Source organism: Lagopus muta, chromosome 5 (assembly GCF_023343835.1).
Source record: "Lagopus muta isolate bLagMut1 chromosome 5, bLagMut1 primary, whole genome shotgun sequence".
Classification (NCBI taxonomy): domain Eukaryota; kingdom Metazoa; phylum Chordata; class Aves; order Galliformes; family Phasianidae; genus Lagopus; species Lagopus muta.
Genome location: NC_064437.1, coordinates 45,168,333 through 45,189,036, shown reverse-complemented (window position 1 = coordinate 45,189,036; position 20,704 = coordinate 45,168,333). Strand labels below are relative to the sequence as shown.

General features: G+C 44.5%; 1 protein-coding gene across 18 annotated transcripts in view; it reads right to left on the bottom strand.

Moving 5' to 3' along the window:
* Window positions 1-20,704, bottom strand: part of LOC125693507 (calcium/calmodulin-dependent protein kinase type II subunit gamma) — a 761,290-nt gene that overhangs the window by 722,067 nt on the left and 18,519 nt on the right. Inside the window, exon 4 of one of the 18 annotated variants that reach the window (XM_048945584.1) lies at window positions 16,114-16,505. The exons of the other annotated variants lie outside the window; for them this stretch is intronic. Within the exon in view, the coding sequence (XP_048801541.1) occupies window positions 16,291-16,505 (215 nt within the window). The 3' untranslated portion in view covers window positions 16,114-16,290. Of the gene's footprint in view, window positions 1-16,113; window positions 16,506-20,704 lie in introns of those variants that run through there. 18 annotated transcript variants of the gene reach the window in all.

The following is a 20,704-nucleotide window of genomic DNA, read 5'->3' as shown; positions in this document are numbered from 1 at the left end:
GTGAGCACAACACACTCCTACCACCAGCACAGGGAGACATCACCTCCACTTAGGTTGTCCCCTGGGGCGTGAAGGTGTGCTGGGATGTGCCTTGCTGGGACTGTCTACACAGTGGCTGGGCGACCTGTTCTGGGGCCTTGCCTCCAGCCTTGGCCTCATGCCCTCAATGAACTAGCTGTTGATGAATACACATTGGGTCTTTTCTCATCTTTTGTAAGAGAGAAATGGCTGCTGTGCATGCCAATGCCTGTATCCAAAGCTTAGGTTACCCATGCATTTTGTTATTTCTTTTCCAAAACTGCCCCAAGCACAAGGTAGATGCCATTAAGTTTCAGAGGGACACTAGCTCCAGTCTCTTGGGGTTTTTTTAATGAGAGTGCAGCCACCTCTGTTATCCCGTCTGTTAAAAGCTAAAAGTCCATTCCAGAAGGAGCAGGCCCAGTCTTAGTCATGGCTGTGCCTAATACTGCAGTACAGATGTGAAGGAATAACAAACAGCTTCAGTTCAAGTTCTGGGCGCTGGACCCGCTGCTGTTTTATGCTAACGGCAGCGCTCCAGCCAAGTTTCTGTATTACAGAGCGGCCAAGCTCCTCCCTGCCAATTATTCAGATAGTCCCTCTTAAAATGCGAGAGAGCTTAGATGTTAGGAACCCGCTGTGCCTTATAAGTTACCTTAGGAGGTTGTTGTGCGAATTAATTCTATACTGATAACAGTGAAACTTGGGTGGAGGAGGAGATACAGACCCTGTATAACAGAAACTAACATGGGTTGCTTTATTTTTATCCCTGTAGGCGACCCAATACCGGGGAATATGGGTAAAGTGATATGGCAGCGCAGGCAAGGAGAGACCGCGTGAGGTGCAGATCTGAGCTCTGCGTGGGGATGGCAGCGGCCTCCTGCTTCCCTCCGGCTGTCGCCCCACCAGGTTGTCTTTCTGATGTCAGGCCGATGGCACGGCAGTGTCTTGTGGTATTGTTTTTTCAGGCTGACATTTTGAGTGCCAGGAATATTAAGCTGAAACAGAAGTATTTGTTTGTCTGCCTGGCTGTCAAAACAATGCGAGCCCTTGTGCCCCTCACTGTAGGGTCCTGAGAATGTGTAGGGAGGGATCATTCACCTCCTGGAAAAGTGTTCTATTTTGGGGAACATTTGTGTGTGTTTCCATTAGTTTTGCTTTTGTTAGGTAAAAAATACTAGCTGCTGAAATGTTTTAGAACAGCTGACGAGTTAGATTGCTTTGGAGCCCAAACACTTGGGAAACGTGGCAGGCAGGCTCTTATTTTGAAAGAGGTAAGCACCTGCCCTCTGAGAAGTTGAAGTGTTGCCTTGGGCTCTTGGAAGCAGATGTTTGCCATGCTGTTGGTCAGTTCTGAAAGTCTTGGCTAAGCTGATGGCCCTTTGAATGCCTGGTTTGCTCCCCTTCCTGGGGCTGTCTATGCTGGTGGGGCTTGGCTCTCACTTGTGCTCACCCACTGGTCCCACTCTTCCAGCTGAACAAAGCAACTGCATCAGCACCAGTCGGAGCATTGCCCTGGAGCGAAACTCTTTGTCCCTTTATTCTTCATGAGTGCTCTGAAAGTGTGGTAGGACCAACCAAGAAGAGTGCCAGGCACTGCTCAGATGCATAACAAAAGGCAGCTCCTAGCTCTCACAGCTAATATTCTAGATAAAAGACTTAGGTAGCAAAAAGAAGGACACCCAAGTGGAATGAGCACTACTTTGGCTGGAAGGGAGCCACAGACCAGCTTCATAGGTGGCAGTTCTTGTAGCACAGGGTATGGAGCTGTGGGAAGGATGAGAATTGAAGTCCCTTCAAGAGACAGGAAAGGAGAGAGGGAGCAAAAGCTACTTTTAAATTTATTATTTTTCTTAAATCTTAGGAGAACTAAATTTCTTCCACAAACCCTGGCTAAAGAAAAGGAGAGGGGAGAGAAATGATAGATTTCTGGCCAGACCACACTAGAGCGGTGGAAAAATCTGACGTTCTGTTTTCTAAGGTTTGAAATTTAAACGTTAGTTGAAAGTAAAAGTTTTGAGTGAAGTTCTTCTTTAAAAGACTTCCCTCCCCCACTCCAACCTGGTGGACTGGAAGATTTCCTCTTTGCTACAGAATATGCTGGAAAACCAGGATTTTTAACAATTGCATGGGAAGAATAAGTGTATAATTATGAGACTGTCCTAATGGACATTTGCAGCTGTACTGAGATGTGAACAGCATGCAGAAACCATTACAATTCCAGTTGTTTGGCAAAACTTAAGAAACTTCATATATATATGTTTTAAAGTTAACTGTAAAGTAAATCCAGATGGTTCTCTCTTGCGCAGATGAGCAGTCTTCAAACTAGACATGTAGCTGTAGCCTAGCTATAACTTGTTTTGATTACTGCAGATAGAGAGAAATGTTTTAAATGGCTGTGCGCCCTCCTCACAAAATGCCGCATGCCCCTGATTCTTGCTGAAGTCAACTGGTGTTTATGCAGCACTACATAAAACTTGTTGTCCAACACCTTCCCTGCATGAGAGCCTGGCTGAGCACGGTGTTTACTCCCTCGTTTTGCTGAGGTATGGCTGAAGGGCCCCTGCCAGGGGCTGGGGCTCTGCTGAGGCAGGTCTTATAGGACCATAAAACAAAGAAGGTGCATAACCCACTGCTTGAAATGAATTTGTTCTTTTTTCCTCATCTCCTTGTTAAGGATTACCAGAAAACATCGGTGGTTTATTTTTGACTGATGATGTATTCAGTGTTATATTTGAGTCTTTAATAAGTGCTGTCTGTTGTGTTCGTTGCTTTATTTCAGCTAGATGTCGGTTTTGCTAGCTTCTATCAGCAGGGAATCGAAATTATGTTGACTCAGGAGACCATCCTGCAAATCAAATCAGAAGGGAAGACTCGGTATACAGGGCAAGGATTTCAGCATCTGAGTGATTTAAGCCAAGACATTAAGAGCATTTCTGAAACTCTGAGAAGGGGATGAAATGAAAGACCTATCAGAAATGATAGGCTTATGGTACATTACTATTTATGTTGTTTTTCTTCAGTCGATAAATGTGTACTTGTAGATAAGAGTTGATATTGTTTGTCCAAGTAGTAGAGCAAGTAGAAATATTGTTTATGAGTTTCTTAGGCAGTGCTATTGAAATGGTAACTTGGATTTGACCTGGTAGAAATCAAATTTTTTGACTGGTGTTTTTCTTGCTGTGTCTATGGCAGGGCTGATAGCCCAGCAGTCATGGCTCTGTTTAGAAGACAGTATTTGAGGCTAGAGGCACTGCAAAGTTCGTGAGTGCCAGGAGAGAAGGACCCTAGTCTTGACCTAGACTACCTGGGTTGATGGGGAGGGCCTGGGGCAGGGGCTTTGCCAGGAACCTTGTTCTCTTCTCTGCTTTCTCTCTCCTTATCAGCAGAAAAAAGTGTTCTGAGTGATTTGCGCTTAAGTTGAGAATAAATCCCGAAGCACTGTAATGGGAAAATAAGGGATGAGAGCATTTACTGTAGTCTCCCCTTACTGCAGAACGCTGAGAACAGAGTCTGGGGCTCTAAACTATTTATTCCCTCATTTCTCAGTGCTAAGAGAGAGACCTGTGAGAAGAGCACCTGCTTGAGAAGTCCTGTGGAGAGAGAGTATTAAACAGTGAGTAAGTTATGTGCAGTGCAGAGCATCCTGATGTGCTCCTGAGATACAAAAATCAGGTATCTCCAATAGCTCAAAGAAAGTGACATTGCCAAAATTCAAGGTATTTTTTTTTTTAACATGCCAGAGTGTCACATGCAGGATTGCACTTCAATTCTCTTGATAACAGGCTGGAAATGTGCCAGTTTTTTTCTACTCTGTCTCTATTAGGGTAAGGAGGTTTTGTTCTTCTCTCTACCCTTAGTCACAAATTGCTGTGGAGATTCCAGGTGTACATGGTGCAACCTATTCCCTAAGCGTAGCATGTTCAAAAAATGAAACGTGGATTCTTGGTATGTAACTCTGATGAGACAGCTTTGTCCAGACATGCTGAGAGTGGGTTTCAGGTCTGAGTAATCTCATGGTATATTCAGTGCCAAGTCTAGACTTACAATGGAGCTGAGAGCCAGAAAATGGATTGATGTTTGCTGTCTTCTTGGTACAGGCTCATTGGCATTGCAGATGGAGGAACTTGAGAATTGCCATGCTGGCGCTGTTGTACTGGTGTCTGTGCTGCTGACCATGGTCAGTAACAAGCATCTTAAAGGAATGTAAGCTAAATGTGTGCTCCCCATTTCTAGGATGCATTTTCTGCCCCCCAGACGAGTTGTTTAATCTCTTTGCTCCTCGGATAAATCTTGGCTGGAAGCCCAAAGCATGAAGTTTTATGTCTTTTCCAAAAATATTTCTTTTCTTACAATGTAGATTATCTCTGGTGGTGGTTATCCTTTTTTTTATGCAACTATCCAATGTTCTCTTTAAGTCTTCTGTGCTCTTTGCCTCCAAGTGCTGTGATAATGAGTTAAACAGAGTAAATAATGAGAATAACTGCAACTTGTAACTTGAACTGGTTTGAAATATGTCCCCTTTTCATATTTTCTGAGCCAGCCTGGGGGAAGTTTGCCCAACCACAGGCTCAGGTGCAGTTGTTCTGAGGCACTTGAAACATCTGGTCCCATGGCACTGCAGCTACAGCCTACTGTCCGCATAGAAGTAATCAAGCACACTTTGTGTTGTAAAACCCCACAACAACTAAACAATGCCTCATAATCCACGGGAATGTTCCATACCACCTCGGGGCAAGTGCCTTTTAATGGCTTTTTTACTCTGAGTTTGATCAGATTCCAGACTCTTTTAAGATGAGAGCACCATAAATGTTGGAAATGAGGTACTCTATTTCAGGGAAAATACAAAAGCCAGACTGCCGTAGTTCTGTGAAGTAGAAACAGAGTTGTTACACTACGAGAGATAGCAGGGCTGCCTTAATAGATGGCATTCAAGTGCAGCTGTTTATGGGTCTTAACTGGTGTCGGCCCACAAAACACATACTTAGAAAGGAAATCAGGGAAAGCTAACACATGCCTGGGGGCTTTGAAGTTGTTATTATCAGCCACGTACAAAAGAACGGGAGATCCTCTCTAGTCCAGCAAGTACTGAGAAATGAATGAGTTTGGCTGGCGCATACATCAAAGGTCTTCACTTGTAATTTGCTTAAGAGATTAGAAATGAAATATGAGGGAATTATTGAGGAAGAGCAAGCTGCTGGATTTTTCCCCCTTGCAGCAGGAGAGAACAATTGAGCGCGTATTCTGGCTGAAAGTGATTACTGGAAAGCTTTCTGACAACCTTGAGCAAAACAGCGGTTGCATCTTAGTTTCACTGACATCAAATAAGCATTTGATTTACTGAGACCCGATTGGACCTGTCCAGTGCCAAGGAGTATCTTTGAGACACAAACAAACTTGATAAAGCTCTTCATTTACAGAGCCGCAATCTCTAAAGCACTGCATTGCCAGACCATGAAATGTGCTCTGCGTTTTAGCTACCAGAAATATTTTGCTTCAGAAGTAAATGAACAGGACCTAGCGACAAACATTTGAAGCTTGCTACTGTTTCTCTTGCTGTCAAATGTGATTTTTGCTTTGGATATTCAAGAGACTGAAACCACTAGGAGGGCGGCAACATTGTCTGGTGATTAAGCTGTGGTTGGACTGAGAGATAGGAAGGCTTTGACAACAGCTGTGATCTTTCTGGAACAAAACTGACTATGAATGCTTTTGAGGTGAAAGTAAAGATTTCTAGTGAAGAGAGAAGTGACTTCCTGAAACAGCTTACAGCAGAAATGCAGAGCATGAAAAACCTTTGATTTTTCAGAGCTTTAAGGAAAGAAAAAACGAGATGAATTTTTTAAAGGGATTCAGAGATGTTGGCAGAGGTGCGTAGGTCAAGTAAGTCTTCCATCGCGTGTCCCTTGCTGCTGCCAAGTCAGAGATTTCATGGAATGACTTGGAGCTTCTGGATCAAGACAAGATACCTTAAATAAAAGATCCTGACCTTTTTTGGAACAAACACAGGATCTGATAGGTGTTAGTCTGCAGGCCTTATGACCTAAAATCACAATCTGTGATTCTGTGAAATGGAAGATGCTGACTGCAGATAACTTGCATGCTCATTTCTGACCTTTCTTTGATAGTGTAAAATTTGTACAATTTGCTGACTGTATTCAGCATGCTCTTTATTGCTTTTTCTCCCCCTCAGCACAGGAACTGCTACTGCGTGTTCTCAGTCCACGCCATCTCATTTAGGTTGGGATTTAACCTGCCCTTTTATGCTCTGAATGGAGAGTGTTAAAAGTTTCTGTAACTCACTGTACACAGAGCAGAAGACCATCAGTCCAGCTTAGTTATTGTTTTAAATAGCTGAGGCAGGAGAGTAACAAATGAGTGCATCTGTCTCCCAGTCAGAATTAATCATCAGTATTTATACACTGAGCATTGCTACTCTTAGTTTTCATGCAGTGTTAAAATATTCATTCTTGTGAGGCAAGCGTGGCTCTCCCGCACCTTTCAACCCATCCATATTACCATGCTAGCAATGAGAGTTTTTAGGAAAGCCTTCAGCATAATCCACTGCTCCTCCACTTAGACTCCAGGAATTTCTCCAGGAATCCATTCAGCAAGCTTCATTCCAGCCATTGCAGATGCTTATTTCAGTATGGATTATGGCCTCTATCCCATACATCTCACCATTTACAGATTGCGAAGTGACATCCAAATGTTATGAAAGAACATTCATGTTGAAGATCTCATGTGAATGAAAATGAACTCGGAGTGACAGCAGCCCCGAGACAAACGCCCTGTGCCAGAGAGGAGCGTGCAGGGGTGGAAGGAAACTCCCTGCCACAAGGAGGGCAGTGGCAGGGGATGGCAGGGCAAGGCAGGAGGAGCAGAACTGCAGGGTTGCTGGGTGGGTGGTCGCTGAGAGAGGCTGAGAAATCTTTCTGGAAAAGAGGACTTGTGTTCAAGATGCAGAACTGGATTCTTTCAGGAAATAGGGCAGGCGTTGTCTATTGCAACTGCAGCTCATTTACTGTTAGAAAAGGAGCATGTATAAGTAGTACATAAAATTACTGCTAAGCATATTTCTGAATTTCTGACTTTTTTCAGTGATGTGGAAAAGCCTAGTTTGAGAGGGAGAGAAAGTGAGCTATGCTGCACAGCACAGATAAGTCCAGCTTTACCTATTGACTTATCTCTTTAAAAAAAAGGAGGGAGAGAAGAGATTGGGGGAAACCAAAAGGAGGAAAGTCTTGAAAGTAGAATACATCAAATATTGTTTCCTTGGAAACAAAAAGGAAGGCTACATCACAGGGTTCAAGGCTATAAATAGAAACCTAGCAGTGCAGATGCAGAAGAACTCTTGTTCCTAGAGGGAAAATTTAGAAATGAGCATGACCTCCCTTTAGAGCTGCTGTCACAATGCAGTCAGCACAGCCTGATCTGGAGGCCCAGCAGTAAATTTAGCTGCTGCTGTATGACAGTCTTCTCTCAATTAGCTGCAGCATTCAGCTCAGGGAACTGGTTCAGTTGGTGAGCAGAGGTGCAATTTTCAGGCTGCTATAAATACAGTCAGTGTCTCCAGAGCCCTGCTACACTGCAATGGCAGAAATTACTGCTAGTCTTCTGCTTGCACCCTAAATCCTTCAGGCAGACATGACAGGGCAGTGAAAACCTCAAGCCCTTATTAATGCTTCTGAAAAACAACCTGAACAAAGCATCACCATGATCAAGAGCAACAGGCAAAGTGGGAGCTCAGGCCTTCAGATATGATGAGCTGAGGCTCTCTGGGCTTCTTTGGGGCATCTGTCCCTCACGGTTCCCACTGTGCCCTGCCCCGTTTCCTCTCTCTTCAGTTGCCCAGCAGTGCAGTGGTTGTGGTCAGGGCTGAAGCATCCCTTGGCACCAGAGGAAGGTTTGGAGGAAAGCCTGGAGGACTGGTGAGGTGGCATCAGGCCAAGCACCACCCTAGCCAGCTGCAGGCTGGTACCGGGCTGCATGACAGGGCTCATCTCACATCCTGCCAGTGTCAGGCCTGGGTTGTGAATCCTTCCTGAGTTATGGCTCTTGATGCCATGGATTATTGATGCTATTAGCTGCAAAACCGAATACTGTTGTGTTCATTCATTGTGACAAGTGTGTTCCTTCAGACAACGTCACTGTCCTTACTTTTGGGCAATGGGAAAGGTTCTCCCTGCTTTTACAGCGTAAGTCTCCTCTGTGAGTGTGTATGTACCACGCTGCTGAAGGATAGCTTAGAATTGGATGATTCACACATCGTCATACAGGCTAATGCAGTTGAATCTTCCGTCTAAAGACTGAAGCCTTGCATAAATAACATTATTATTTGGTCTTTCCAGATGTTAAAAATAAAGAAATCAATTGGTTATGGCTCTGCGAGTAAATTATTTCTTTCAAATTGAGACACAGGTTTGTTCCATCACTTTATATGTGATAACACAGGGCCTGATCACATTTCCCTTGCCTGGTGGGAATCACCCCAGTGTGAGTGACCTTAGTGTGGCTGACAGCTCACAAAGCACTGCTCCATAAGCTGGCAAAGCAGTGCTTGCGCTGCTGGTGAGTGAAGACCTTTGATAAATGTCCCAGTGTCAAGGATCTTGATAATATTGTAGTATATATGTATAGATGCACCTTTGCTTGGCACTGCTCACTTTAAGACACAGCCAAGTAAATGAAACAGTGTGTGCTCCCAGCTGCTTTAGCCCTAGGATGTGTCTGTGGTGTACCAGGTGGCAGTGCTCTAGCTCTTGTAGCTTTTTCATGTCCCAGTGTGGTGCATACTGCTAAATCTACCACAGAAACTCAACTTTCCTTGGCAGAGGAGAGGAGAAATGTAAGTTTACTGCTCTTCTCAAGAAAATCATGAAAACAATGAATGTTAAGGTAAATGATAAGAATAAAAAGATCTCACACTTTACAAAGCCAGCTCCATGATGAGGAAGGATGGGTACAACAGATGAGTTCAGAACATCTGCTGCTGGCACAAGTCTTGCTCAGGTGGATAAAGGGGTGAGTTGTGTGTGTGTGCCTGAGTCTAGCTGTGATTCTGAAACCAAGTGCCTATTGCCATAGCAAACTTTATGATCCCATTTCTGTACTTGTCCAGTGCTAAAGAAAATCTGGATAAGGCTTCAACCTTGCATTTTGTGTAAATCTTTAATCTTAAGATCTAGAATATACCAAATTTTTAGCTTGAAATGATTTTTTCCAGGCAGACACTTTTTTTTTTTTTTTTTTCTCTCTTTTTTTTTTTTTTTTTTTTTTTTTTTTTTTTAGCAAACCAGCATCTTTGTTGGCAGGCGAACATTCCTGAGCACTGGGATGACTGTCATCAGCATGGCCAGACTGATAAAGATGCATTAGTATTCATCTGTTGAAAAGCTTTTGTATGACTGGCCAGATGGATTGTTATTGCACTGATACTTGACATCTGATCAAAAGGATCTGGGATAGCAGAGATGCAGGTAAATTGACAATGTGTGTCTGTGGTGTGAAGGAGGATGGGTTAGAAGCTTGAAGATTTTGTGGTTGTAGTGATCTTAAAACCAGGTTGTAACTATACGAAAGCAGAACTGAGTCTAAACTACAATGCTTTATTTTATTTTTATTTTTCCCCATGAAAAATGGCAGTAGGAGAAGACATCAGGTGAATTGTCGAGCTGTGACAGCTGATGTAAGGCAACTTTTGTTGGAAAACTCAAAGTATGCCTTTCTGCTATTGCCTTCTGCCAAACACTCCCTACCTCCTTTAAAACCCACAGGCAGCTACTCTGCCTCATCAGAAGATCTTTTAAATTTGAGCTGCTCTGTTATGCCAGCACTGTTTTCCTTGGTGCAGTTTTCATTTCTTATTACATGTTGTCTTCTTTGATTCATTCAAATGTGCAGGAAATGAAAAAGATGGTCAGCTTGATTAACAGTCAGTTGAGTGTTCCAGTCAGGTATCATCTGATTACATGCAGGCAATTAACAGTTCCATCTGAGAAACGTACTGCATAGCCTTCAAATGTGCAGAGCTAGCAAGGCTGTGGTTCCCCAGGAGAGGCAGAGGAGAGTCACCAGGAGCCCTGCCTGGCAATGAGGACATTTCCTCACAAGGGAAGAGGTTCTCCTGAAAACCTCTCAGCCAGGCCACATTATTTTTTCTTGCAATCATTTTATTATTGCCCATTATAAACCACACCTTTCAGAAATGTTCCTCCTGTGGCCAAGTCACAGACTGGGCATGTCACTGCTACAAAAATGATGTGGCCAGTTGATAGCTGTATTTGCAAGGACAGAAGATTGTAAATGCAATTCAGTGAATAGAACAGAGGGTAAAAAGGAAATGTAATTGTCCAATAGCCTCTGATTAAAAATACTGATTCTGTCTTGTGAGAATGGCTAAGAAAAATGTCTTAGAGGCAAGCCCTGGGATCCTGCTGTGTCTCTCTTGTGAATGAGTAATGAAAAGTGGCCATTCATTGCTGAATGATTATTTTTCCCCTTCAATGGAGGGGGGGAGAAACCTCCAAAATCCAAGTCTTCTATGAGTCCAGCAGACTAAAAGCATCAGAAACCTCTGGAGAGAAATAAAAAGTTATGAATGGAGAATAAAATATTGGTGTAGAGCAAAAGGGCTGTTGTGTATAAAGAGCAGATGGGAAAATGTTGGGTTTGAAGTTTAAAAGACGAGGATCTGAATCTCATTCAGTTGAGCAGGGGGGAAGTGGTTTGGGTTTCCTTTCCTTGGAGGTTGGCTCCATTTGATGAATTGTCGAGATGTGCTATAAATGTTTAAGATTTATAGGAGAGGCTCCAAGTATTACTAATGAGAAGCTAAAAATAGTTATGATAGGAAAATCTAAACTGACAAACAGATCATCCAGCATAACAATAACTTCATAATCACGCAACTGTTGCCAACTGAAGATGGGAGACATGGCATGAAAATGAGCTTTTGTTTTTCACATCTGAAAGTTAAAGGAGTCAGAGTGGAAACAGATGTTCTCCAAAACAATGTGTCAGAATAACTCTAGTAACAGCCAATTGTCACCAGAGCTGAGGAAATAATTCCTTGCTGGCTTTTTGCAGGCTGATAGTTTTCCGATGATGGGTGGGGTTTCTGTGAAGTTCTAATTTATTTATTTATTTATTTTTGTGAGCAACCTAAATGCTTTGGTGGAAAAATATCAATATTTCACTTCTTGAAGTTCTGTGCTTCTCAGGGTTTGTATTTCTCTTCTGAAAACTGTTGATTCTCAACAAGTAATCTGAAGGGATTTGGTGAATCATTTTGGTTGTAAATTTTTGTGAATAGCTCATTGTTGATATTTAACATTAAGTGAACTGGTGAATTACAATATTCAGGAATTAAATGGCTTAGATGCTTTGTTTTCATAAAAAGGGACTTGCAGAACACTGCTGTTCTTCAGAAGACAGAGGACATAACCACAAGAGTAGATTTTGCCTACTACCAAGCAAGCAACAAAAACAGATTGATCTTTTGTTTGTAGAGTCTGTCTTCTCTTCTGTATGTTTTCAAATCATTGGTGACAGGTGGATGACCTGGACAACAATCCTTTATGGTATTGTGAATCAGTCCATGCTTTCTGCCCACTGAATGCACTGGAAGATGTCTATGCTCATGAGGATGGTTGGCAACCGATAGCACCAAACCACAGCAGGTAGAAAACCCATCCCTTGACAAGTAGTATTTGTGTGAGGGGAGGCTTTGCCCACATCTTAGGAAGTGGAGAGATCAGCTGCTTAGAAATGTGGGTTGAATCCCAGATCTGCTTTTGTATGTTACCTGAAGTTTAGTAACTGATTTTTTTTTTTTTTCAATAGTGTAGAATTTTGCTGTGCAGATTTTCTACATTGTATTTTCTACTACTATGGAAATGTTTTTATTTGCAAGGGTATTTCCGCTGGGAGATGCTTTATCTCCAGGGTAACTTCTCTGAGAGTGGTTTTAAAAGTTGGTTTATGGAGAGTACTGCATCATGTTTTGCAGTTTTTGCAGTTTTCAAATGCTGCTTTAGACAGTAATAAAAAGATGTTATTCTTCTGATGCTATTTTTGCCCTGACTTGGCAGCGTCTCATTGTCTGAAGATTGGGCAGTCATACAGGTGTACCCAAGAATTTGAGAATTTAATGTAGTGATCAAATGTAGTGAGAAAATGAGAAAGGTGGGACACCACGTGGCTACAACAAGGTGCTCAGTGGCAGTATGCAGAATGGCTACTGGTGAAGAAACAAGGAAAAGGGTTGTTAAGAGGCTAACACAGGAATAAGGTAGCTGGAATAGGCAGGATTGTTGTGCATGAGGGTGACGGAAGGATGTTCTGGAGGCAGAAGCAGGAGGAGGAGAACCAGACCCATATCCTCTGCTAACATCTCTGGGTATTTTTAGGAGCGCTTCCTGAAAGTGCTCATGGTGTATAAACAGATGAGATTCCAGGAGGCAGCAGCGAGGGGAGCAGTATAACTCAGTGATGCTTGTACCGCAAATAGTACATTGCAAAGCGCAAATTGTTTGACTTTATTAGAACTGCAGCCTCCTGCAACAGATCAAGGGTCTTGTTTCTAAGCAAAATAATTGTAGCCTCAAGAAAGCTTAACTGTTGAAAGCCTTGCAGGACATAGATTACTGCTTGATTTGGCTTCAAGAGTTACATATACCCCTTGGATGTCAGACAATGAAGCACATTTGCTAAGCATGAGCTGTTTTGAAGCCTCTCTCCACAGCAAGATGTAGCTCAATCTTGTGATCAGGAAACATGAAATGGAAAATAGGAGGAAGATAGCATCTGGCAAGTGGGCTTGACGGTGTTTTGCAGTTCTGGAGGGGCAGTTAGAAGCCAGGCAGATCTCATCCCAGCAGCAGGCAGCAGAAAGTCTCCTAGTCTAGGTGTGCAGTGCCAGAGTTAAAACAGAAATGGTAGCCACTGATTCACGAGGAACGAAGTGGTGTCGTTTGAGACATGAATTTCCTTGCACCTGCAAGGAAAAGGCTGACACTCTGAGCTGTCACCACTGACTGTACCTGGACAATATCCTAGCTGGCACGTCTTTCCATGAGAAACCTGTCCTTGGCAGCATCTCCTTCCCTACAACTTGTTGAAAATTTCTATCCTCTCTTCTTCTGGCTCTTTGCAGAGCAGATTTATGGTCCCACTTTCCTTTTACAAATAAAACCCTAAGTGCAAATCCGAAGGATAAATAATGCAGTGCAGACATGCCCGCAGCAATACTCTCTGTATTTATCATTGCTGAAAGTCTGGGAGGAAAAGCTGCAGAAGGCAAGATATCTTAACTGAGAAAACTGTTCTCATGCTTTCGTGCCAATTCTGGAGGCTGGAAAGCAATCCTGCTGTGCTTTTCCCCAAACAACCTGCTGGAGCTCAGGCAAACTCCAGGTTATCTGTTACAGGGGGCTAGGACCACCATTGTTCTTCATGGGCTGCCTGGTGGGCAGGCACCAGCCCCACTGCAGAGCTGGGGGCTGCTCATTGACACATGGAGTGGAGGGGTTTGTAAATAGCCCTCAACACTTGCTCTGCACTGGCTGAGGAGTAGGCATGGAAGAAATGATGGCACAAATATCACTCTGCCCGTTGATATGTCCAGTCTGCTGATCTGACCACTTCTTCCACCTGCAGTATCTAATGACGCAGTTTGGGGCAGGGGACATTTAGGTAGTGCTCTGGACAAGTGTGGTTCTAGCTGACATTGAGGAGGATGTACACCTGCAGAGTGGAAGAGGGATTTCTCTCTGCTGGCTCCTTGGCAGTAAACCTGGCAGTTGCCCTCCAGGCTCCTGGCTGCTAGCTAGGACTAGATGCTTGCAATGAATCAGCAACTCTGGAACTGGAAGTTGCAGCACATGGTATATCTATAACCACACCCAATATTGTTTGTGTTTTCTTTGTCTTGGTTCCAGCTATAAATTTAAGAGACTTCTGCTTAACTAGAGCACAGGGGCAATAATGTACTTCAGTGTGCAGCTGATGATGGTTGTTGAGCTGACACTGGCTGCTGAACCTGGCACCTTGGCGCTGCTGCAGCCCTTGATGGCGCTGTGTATATGAGGAGAGGTGATGGAGTGCTCAGATGTTCTCATCTGCTCGGGAAGAAAGAAACCCATAGAAGATGGGGACATGCTTACCACCCTCTGGGCTTCACAGCAGTGCTGTCACTGGTCCAGGCTCTTGCAGAAAGGGAAAACTTTTCCCTGGGGCTGGAAGCCTGTTATTGTCTTTGGTTCAGTGTTTTAACCTCCTGCCTCCTGTTCTTTTTTTTCTTTGCCCTCCCAGAGGAGCAGGCTTTCTCTGCACACCTGTGACAGTGATGCTCACTTGGTTCTCCTGCCTTGCCAGTGCCCTGCCTCCATCTGCATGCCGTGCATGGCAGGGCATCTGAGGCACTCTCCAGCCAGCTGAAGCAGCCCCATAATGGCTACCAGGCCTCAGCTGAGGTAAATTTAGGTTCAGTCTCTCTGAGGAGCTGTTCATTTTAAATTCCACACTGCAACCACAGATGTTTCCAGACATGCAGCTCACTGGGAATTATGACCTGTCCTGATGGGCTCAGTGCACGGAGATTTGGGACTGCTGTGTTTCACACACCCCTTGTACTTTCATGTTGTGCCATTTGGCTCAGCGTTGCCAGTGTTACAGAGAGCTGAAGGCAGTGGTTAGCAAGGCAACTAAAAAGACAGCTCACAAAACAGCTTCAGCACGGGCTGTGGTAACCAAGGGTTCCCCAGCAGAGCTTGGCGGAGCAGACCCAGGTGCCAGGAGCAGCCAGCCACCAGGCGCACTGAAACCCAACCTCTGTCTGCAGCAGCCAGTGGGAGGCCTGTGAAAGTCATAACTTCACTGATTTTTCCATCATTAGCTGTGACCTCCCTTCTGGCCACTTACTCCAGTCTCAAAGGATGGGACCCATTCTGAGGGACGAGCCATCTCTGCTCCCTGGGAGGAAAATTAGCCTCTAGCATCGCTTGCTTTTTACTTACTGTATTTATGGAAGCGGAAACACCACCTGAATTTCTCTGTAGACTCTGCAGGGAAATCATGTTTCCATATTGCATTATGAGAGAAATGCATTTGAAGTGTGCTGTGCTCAGTTAATTTTTTTTATGTATGGAGGCAAAAGAAACTTCAGTTCAAAATGAGTATATGTGTCTCTCTCCATTCACCATCCCTAGTGCTATAAATATGAACTGCATGTTACTTCCAGAACTGCAAGCCTTTAAGACCTCTCAAGGGAAAACATCACACCAAATTAATCTGCCGTCAAGTGGAAATTCTATATTGTTTGCATTTGCCAATGTTCTGTATGTGGCTGTAATTGCACTGAAGCAAATATCTGCTTCGAGTTCTTCACAAGATTAAATGTGACCAATTGGGCGTAAAAGAGTAATCGAAATGTGGAGCTGTTACTTCGGGTTTGTTAGAGACATTGCTCATTTTTGCTCTGACACGATGACACTAGGTTCTGGCTTTCTATCGCAGCAGGGAATCGTGGCAATGCAATGTGAGCTGTGGGATGACCAGGAGTGGGACGTTCCCACCTGGCAGAGTGCCCACGTGTGCCCCCTGCCATGTCCCTTCGCTGCTGTGCAGTCCTGTGGCCGATAGCAGTGCCTTGCTGTGTAGTGTTCAGTTGGCACCTTCCTGCTGGCTCCTGGGGAGTGTGGGGATCCCTCACCCCATAAGTTTGAAGCTGGGAGGAGCTGTGATGGTCCCAGCCCAAGCCCTTTGTTTTTGGGAGAGCCCCTGGCCTAGCCCACGTCACCATGTCAGCTCACCAAACCCTAAGTCCTGCCCCGTGCCAGCTGCATGTGAAAGGTTAAAGACTGCTTGAAAACCTCATGGTTTCTTTTCTTTCTTTTTTGTTTGTTTTTTTTTTTTTTAACCAGTTTAACCATTTTTCCTCCTGCCGTATAAATGCAATTACAAGCAAGTAAAAAGTCTCTCCTCAAGTTGGCTGTGCTGGCTTTTAATTCGGCTTGAAAACCCAACTGCTGCCTGTACCCTGCACAGCAGGTTGTTAAAAAAGCAGGCCCAGGTGGGTGAAATTGCTGGTCTGAATCCTTTATTTCAGTTTCTTTCAATTAGTGGGCTTATCCAAAAAATACATTGCAAGCTCCAATCGGCTCTCCCCAGCAGAGTTTCTCAGTGCAGCTGCAACAGTGTGCCTGCAGTGTCCACGCACTGGCTTCAGTTTGAGCCTGGCGGCTGGTTGTGCTGCTGCTGGCCAGCCCAGTGCTAGCAGATCCCAGCTCCTGCACGCTTCTCCTTCCTCAGCCTCAGGTCCAGCTCTCGCAGCTGCTCCAGGAAGCCGGAGTTGGGGCAGATCCCTCTGTGGGAGCGCACGGCCTGAATCGCGTCGGCAAGAGACATGTCCTCGCAGATCATTAGGAAGGCGAGGACAAGAGTTGCAGATCGACTGATTCCCATCGCACAGTGGACCAGTACCTTGCCTGTGGAAAGGAGAGTGGGGCTTTTAATGGCTGGGGACAATGCATAAATGTATCATAGCGTTCATGATTGCACTGCGAGTTTTGGGCTTAGCCCTCAGCCTGGTGGCATGTGGAGATGGCAGAGAAAAGCGCCCAGAGCTTTGCAGCCTGCTTCAGTGGGACTTGAGTCAACAGTGTGAGCACTGAGGCTATGTGAGTTCCCTCTCTTTGCTCTGTAAGGTGTGTCCCTGGCTCCTGAGCCTAGCCTGGTGTCCCTGCTTCACCACTCCTTGTTTTGGGAGTGACATACTAGCTGGTGAAGCTTCAGGTGAGACAAAAACATCCTTGTTGGGTGATGACATTAGATCCAGCTGGAAACCTCAAACTGATTGCCCCCATCTCCCCTGGTTTTAATTCTGGGTACTTTGTGCACAGCTTTTCATCTTAAATCCCGTTTTGTTTGTGGCAGAGTACTTATTTAGCAACTGCTCTGGTTCTGACTAATGATGATCACAGAGCCACGTGCTCAGAGAGTGTGAGCATGTGTTGTAAAAACCTGCTCTGGCCAGCAGGTTCAGAGAGGTGTTGATTCTGCAGTGTGTGTGACACTGCCCACCCTTCGTTATCCTGGCATGAGAAATCTGAGCTCAATCCCTAAATATAGACGTGTCTTCAGCAGAAATAAAGAGACAAATATAGTTTCTAAACAAGCAGTGAAAATAGTGACAGCAGAGGTGGACTGGGCATTGAAACCTTTTGAGGAATGATGAAATCTTCTAACGTAACGTAAAATTCTGCAGAATTAGAAGATTGAGTGATTTTTTGTTTGCATTTTCCCATTCAGATAGAGGTTCTCAGAATTTATTCATATTCTTTATAACAACCTAACGTTGTTGTTCAAGGTAAATTACGTCTCTCTCACTTCCACTAACCAAATGGGCGCTCTTGGAAGTCTACTTTTGTGGGAATGAGGGGAAATGCTTTGCACCTCTTACTGAAAGCTGATGCTAATCTATATTTTTCTCTAGATGTTATTTTCAACGTGCTGCACTGTCTCTAGCCTTGCCAGCTATCATGCGGGACATGTATTCTATGTTATCTGCTTCAGAAGAAGCACTTCAGACCAAAATAACTCAGGTCTGAGAATTTCAGAAGATATAAAAGAGTCCCGAACACAGCTTCTCTTTGGGAAATATTGGAAATAGGGCTAAGTCCAACAGGCTTTTGGGAAAATCCGTGCTTAAGTAGTTTGCAGGCCTGGCTGGAAAGCAGTGGCAGTGACTGGGAAAACCCAGACACTTGTCCTACTGTGCAACCAAGGCAAAGAAAACCAAAGAACAGAATGTTCTGAAAAATTTTCTTGGAATCGGAAGCACCTTCTTTTTGTTGTTTGACAATTTGTAAGCTACCAGCGCTCTACGAGTGAAAGAAAAATAAATATTTATGGTTTGAACCACACCTGGAAGCAGGGTACACTGAAGCACACAAAATCATGGAGATGGCCTTGATGATGAATTTGAGTTTGGTGCACTAAGTAGTTTGAAACTCAATTGTAAACACTGGATAAGACTTGCTGTTCTGAGCCTCCTTTCTGCAAAGTGTTTCTTGGGTCTCTTTTTTTCACCCATAAGGAGTATTCTGTCTTGGGAAGACCTCGGCCCCATCTACAGTCTGAATCTGAAAACTAAGCTGAGCACAGGTAGAGGTGCTGCCACTGAACATTGTCCACTGTGTTTTTGCTGAGGACACAGAGAGCAGAACAAATTCCAGGGACCAGCTTGTACAGCTGGCTTTGCTCTCTGCTGGTTTAAATCCTAACCATGTGCGAGACGAGGAAGTGGGGAGTAAGAGCATATATAAATTTTCTTCCCTGCTTGTCTAGGTTGTCTGCACTTCAAATGTGTCCTAGCTGAGCAGCTTGTTTTAAAAGATGTCTCATCGAGAGTCCAAACAAGCTGCAACAGTTGACCTCATGCCCAGTCTCCATGGCTCTCCAGTACGCTGGTTCCCATGGGGGTGCAGGTATTATGTCTGTTTTACATGTGCAATATGTATTTCACATTGTTAGTCTTTGCTTCAACACACAGGGAGGTTATGAGAAATGCTGGTACACTGAGAATAAAATGACTGTTTGTTGCAGATAAATCGGTCGTGTGAAATGATTTAATTAATGTAAAATTGCTCTAATGAAAGCAGATTTGAATTTAGTATGTGATTATTTGTAGCGAACAAATTGAATGTTAACGTTGAGTCAGGAAACAAAAGCTGTGTTGCTATTCAGTTCTGTTTACAGGCTCAGACCCTGTCCCTGTCTGTACCTGGGTTAAGAGGCACTCCGAACCACCATAATACACTGTGCCTGAGCAATGCCCGAGGCACATCTGACTGCAGCCATCTCGCACCGGAGCGCTGTGTGAGCCTCCTGCAGGAGCAGCTGCCTGCACCATCGCAGCACCAGGCTGGGCTCCTGGGTGGCTGCTGGAGCAGGGCCTGGAAAGCACTGCTGGGAGCAACTGTGAGCAGCCTTCACAATGGCCATTGTGATGCCTGTCCCTGTCGTGGGGTGGGCAGGGAGGTTATAACCAGATCTTCTGCCCCACAGAATCTATGCCACAAGCTGAGGTCCTCCAGCTTTGCCTCCCCGGCCTTTGTTTTGCACATGGAGTGCTAAGAGAAGTTGGACCAATCCCACATGAGAGGGCTGTGTTGCAACCTTGTCTCAGCGAGCGTGTAACAGGATCCCTTAGGAATAATGGGATTAACTGAGGAGAAGAGGGGGCACTTAGCTTCCAGGATTCTTAAATCTTGCAATCCTTATTTGAAACGTGGCACCGCGCGTCTCAAGCTACTCTTTGCAGAGGCAGACAATGGCTGTCATCTGGCTGGGATTTGTGCAGAACAATAACACTTGGTTTTTAACAACGGATTATGGATATTGTATCCAGCTCATGCCTGCTGTAACTCTGCTGACATCAAAGGGTTTGCAGTAGGGATAAAGTTTGCAAATTCAACTTTGTTGGCCAAATTCAAGTTGGGAAATTCAATGTAGTTGAACAAATTAGCCATTAAAACGCATAATATCTTATTGTTCTTGTGCTACTCATCATTAACTGAGCTAAATGTCCTGAACTAGCCCTTGCTTCCTTGCAGGATGGATATGATTTGGCTCCAGACCAGGCTCCAGCTCCATCACCCCAGGTGTGTGCCCCAGCTGCCCTCACCCCATTGGGCCCAGCAGAACCATGCTACCTACTTGCAGCAGCTCTTCCTGCTCCACCACAGTTCCCTCATCTCTTTCTATGTTGTGCCACCATGCTGTAGCCAGGAGCATGACCAATTGCCTAGTTCTTGATTCATCAAGCATCCATTTTCTCATGGCTGTGAACAGGAAGAAGTCTGAGGGGAGCTGTAAGTGGCAGTGTGCCTCTTCTGCCCAGGCCTGGTGGAACAGGTAGGGGCACCTGCTGGGGGGCAGTGCCAGCATGAAGTGATTCCTGTGGTACCCCTATGGCAGAGTCAAGAGAGGACCCTTTTCTGCTCAGTCCAGCTTTTTTCCCAGCCAACAAACGACAACAGCAATAAAGAAGGTGAAGGAGTTCGGCTCTTAGTTAGCTCCAGTGATGTGGAAGAAGGGAAATGCCTTGGAGAGAGTTTACCGTTCTAGTAAGTTAATGGATGGCTTTAACCTGCCCATTTTAAACATGTTTGGAGGGCAAGAAAATGATAAGCTTGGGAATTATGCTTGGGAATCTTTCTCTCTGTACAGTGCTTGTGTGATAGCTGTCATGGCATGCCTTCATCTCTGCACTTAATTCACATTTCCTTCCCCTTTTGCTCGACTTTGTCAAACTGCTGATTTATGCTCAGGCTTAGCTGCACTCCCAAAAAATGCTAACTGCCCAGATGCCTGTGCAAAGGGGCAAGATGGATGCTGGTATCTCCAAAGACCTGTTTAGCTAAAATAGAAATCTAGAACAAATAGATAGTAGTCTTAAATGACTTCTCAATCAAACAGAAGTACCTCATTACATCCTGAATTTAATATGAACAGGCCTCTTTTCACCTGGCATAATTTTGTGTTCAGCATCGCTGCTTACAATAAATGCAGGTTTTTTTCCTTCTTCTAAATGATGTGAATAACAATCCTCTCCCTGTCTCATCCCTTCGCAGGTCATGGATATTTAGCTGCTAAATTTCTGTACCTCGGGAAATTATGCTTT